We start from the raw sequence: 2584 nt of genomic DNA, 5'->3' as shown, positions 1-2584 counted from the left end.
TATTTGAGTTTGTATGCTATGAACTCCACGCCAAAAGTGGAGTCTGACTATTCGATTTTGGAAGCGAATCTTTCTATCATGTGTCATAGAATAATATAAAACATATCCTAATCGACGAACTGCGTGGATGCACACATATTCGTGAATTTATATGAACCACTTAATCAAATGATAACATTTTTAACAAAAAAATGACAAAGCATCACAAAGCTTCGTGCCATTTCAATCACCCAACCGAACATCAAATTAACAAGGATTCTATTCCTTTCCTTTGAGGCTGAAACCTTTTCACGATTCTTTTGGTTTCATAAAATATAAAATATTCCACATAAAATATTACACCGCTGATAGTTATAAAATTATTTCCTTTGAGATTTGAAAATCACATTGAAGGTTTCTCAGCAAAAAATTTCTATACACACTGTTCAAGAATTAATTAAACAGTAAACTAAATACATAAATAGCTCAACTATTTACTAATTATATTATGCTAGATGTTGTCAGGTTATTTTATTCCTAAAGACAAAGAAAGCAAAAGCAATCAATCAATGCCCTCCTCCATAAACCATCTCTTTCCATGGCTAGTTTTGTCCAACCAAATTTCCATGAGCTACCTCTATATATTCATAGCCATCAACTAACATATCCCTCTAATAAACCCGAATTTCAGATTTCCCTCTCCAAACATAAAAACACTCATCTGCAAAATAACCAAATTTAAACAGGGTATCCAAACAAGGACTTAGCAAACGTGATTAGTTAGTATTTACCTGCAACACACAGTCACACACCATGTTTGCAGAGAAGGTTATTAACCCCTTCGCAAAGAAGCGCTCTCAACACGCCGTTGTTTCATCCGCAGTGGTACCAAACACGAGCTCGAAGAAGCTATGGAGACTTCCACACGTGTTCGCGAGAACGCTGGAGCTACCTTTTCCTTCAGACGCCGACGTTTCGATCGACGAAACGAAGCAGTTTTTCCGCTTTGTGGCCTCGTGTGGCGGCGGCAAGACCAGCAGCATGTTCGACGGCGTGAGAGCTCACGCCGTCGAGATTCTCCCGGGGATAACAAAGATCGTGATTAGGAGACTGGATGGCGGCGATGTCGCGGTTACAGGGCATCAGCGTCAGCAGCCTCGTTTCGGCGCTGATCTCTGGCGGTACCGGCTTCCGCCGTGGACGCAGCCGGAGAAGGTCACCGCTGTTTGCACAGGCGGGAAGCTGGTGGTTACGGTACCCAAGAGCAGAGGGAACTGATTCTGTTTATATGAGAGGCATGTACTTTGCTGTATTTAACTACTCAGTAAAAAGAGTTCTGCCGTCCAGAATGATCTTACTCCTCGAAATTACGAGAGCAATTTAACAGTGATTAGGTACATGTTAAGATGCTATGTGACCACGCTCTTTTATCATAATAGTTTTCTCTAATAAAACAAAGATTCCATGCCATTTGGCCTGTTCTTTTGGCTCTGGCCTTGGCTTGTGAATCAATTCGAAATTTGAAGGTTATTTGATCATCTATTTACTCAATTTTCTTAGGTTATAATTTATATCATGGAATTAACAAAGTATAATTACTTTTTCTCCCTTTTCTTTTGATGAATGTGATGCTGCGGCTAGCTAGGCCTGTGATCATGGCCTTTGCTCAATTTTCACTTTGTACTCTGGAGTTTTCATGTGGAGGTCAAATTGGGATACTGTTCTTTGTGAATGATGAGACGATTTTTTGTTTCTTCCTTTTATACCAGAAATGACGATGGTCTATGTTAGCAGTAGCTAGTATTGTCCATTGATAATAGACAGTAAGGAAAGTATGCAAGTTGGTCAGTTTAATCGAAGTAGACAATAGCCACATGCTTAAGAAGATCAAATGAGTACTATATGCAGAAATAGCATTGAAAATGTAGGTTCAATTTTCAATTTAATGTGACTCGCATGAATTTTAAGTAATAAATGAAAGAGTATTGAAAAGTGAATGTTGCTAGCATTCTTCAACATTATAATATTGAATGTTGCCAACCAAAATTTTGAAGATTTGGATATTTTAGCAGGAACATGATTTCCCTTATTAAGGATGGACTTACAATATCATATATTGCGCCTTAAATTAGGGAAATCAATCAAATCATATTAAAGCTACTAGGACTAAAAGGAGGAAAAATTAATACACATTGAATATGATCAGTAAATTGCACATTATAAGAAAAGGATCAGGATTGAAAAAGGGTATGATCACTTTTGTATATAGGGCTAGGTTAAGGAAGTTTCTCAAGTGACTAGCTGAGCCTCCTAGTTCACTGCGTGAACAATGACACTTGCTTTGAGGCTCTAGTCATACTATTCTACAATTACAAGAAACCACATTAAGAGGTGAGCAAAGGCGTGCACGAGATACATTAACAGTATATATTAAAAGGAAATGGTGAAAGAAATCTTTTTGTTACTAATTTATTTGTATGAGTGACAGTAATATAGGTAGCTTTAACTTACAAGTTAGCGTCAGGTTAGCCGACGTTGATGAACGAAATATAAATTTGTAATTTTCTCATACTAAGGTTGATAGGTTAGAGTTGGCTTAAACAAA

At 37.5% G+C, this 2584-nt stretch overlaps 1 protein-coding gene across 1 annotated transcript; it reads left to right on the top strand.

The window, feature by feature from the left end:
• Nucleotides 1-636: 636 nt before the first annotated feature.
• Nucleotides 637-1517, top strand: LOC130721006 (uncharacterized). The gene has a single exon (XM_057571731.1). The coding sequence runs from the start codon at nt 793-795 to the stop codon at nt 1255-1257; it is 465 nt and encodes a 154-aa protein (XP_057427714.1). The 5' UTR covers nt 637-792; the 3' UTR covers nt 1258-1517.
• Nucleotides 1518-2584: the final 1067 nt, after the last annotated feature.

This window comes from Lotus japonicus, chromosome 5, assembly GCF_012489685.1.
Source record: "Lotus japonicus ecotype B-129 chromosome 5, LjGifu_v1.2".
Taxonomy (NCBI): domain Eukaryota; kingdom Viridiplantae; phylum Streptophyta; class Magnoliopsida; order Fabales; family Fabaceae; genus Lotus; species Lotus japonicus.
Note: the sequence above shows the minus strand (reverse complement) of the source record. Positions and strands in the feature narration are given on the sequence as shown.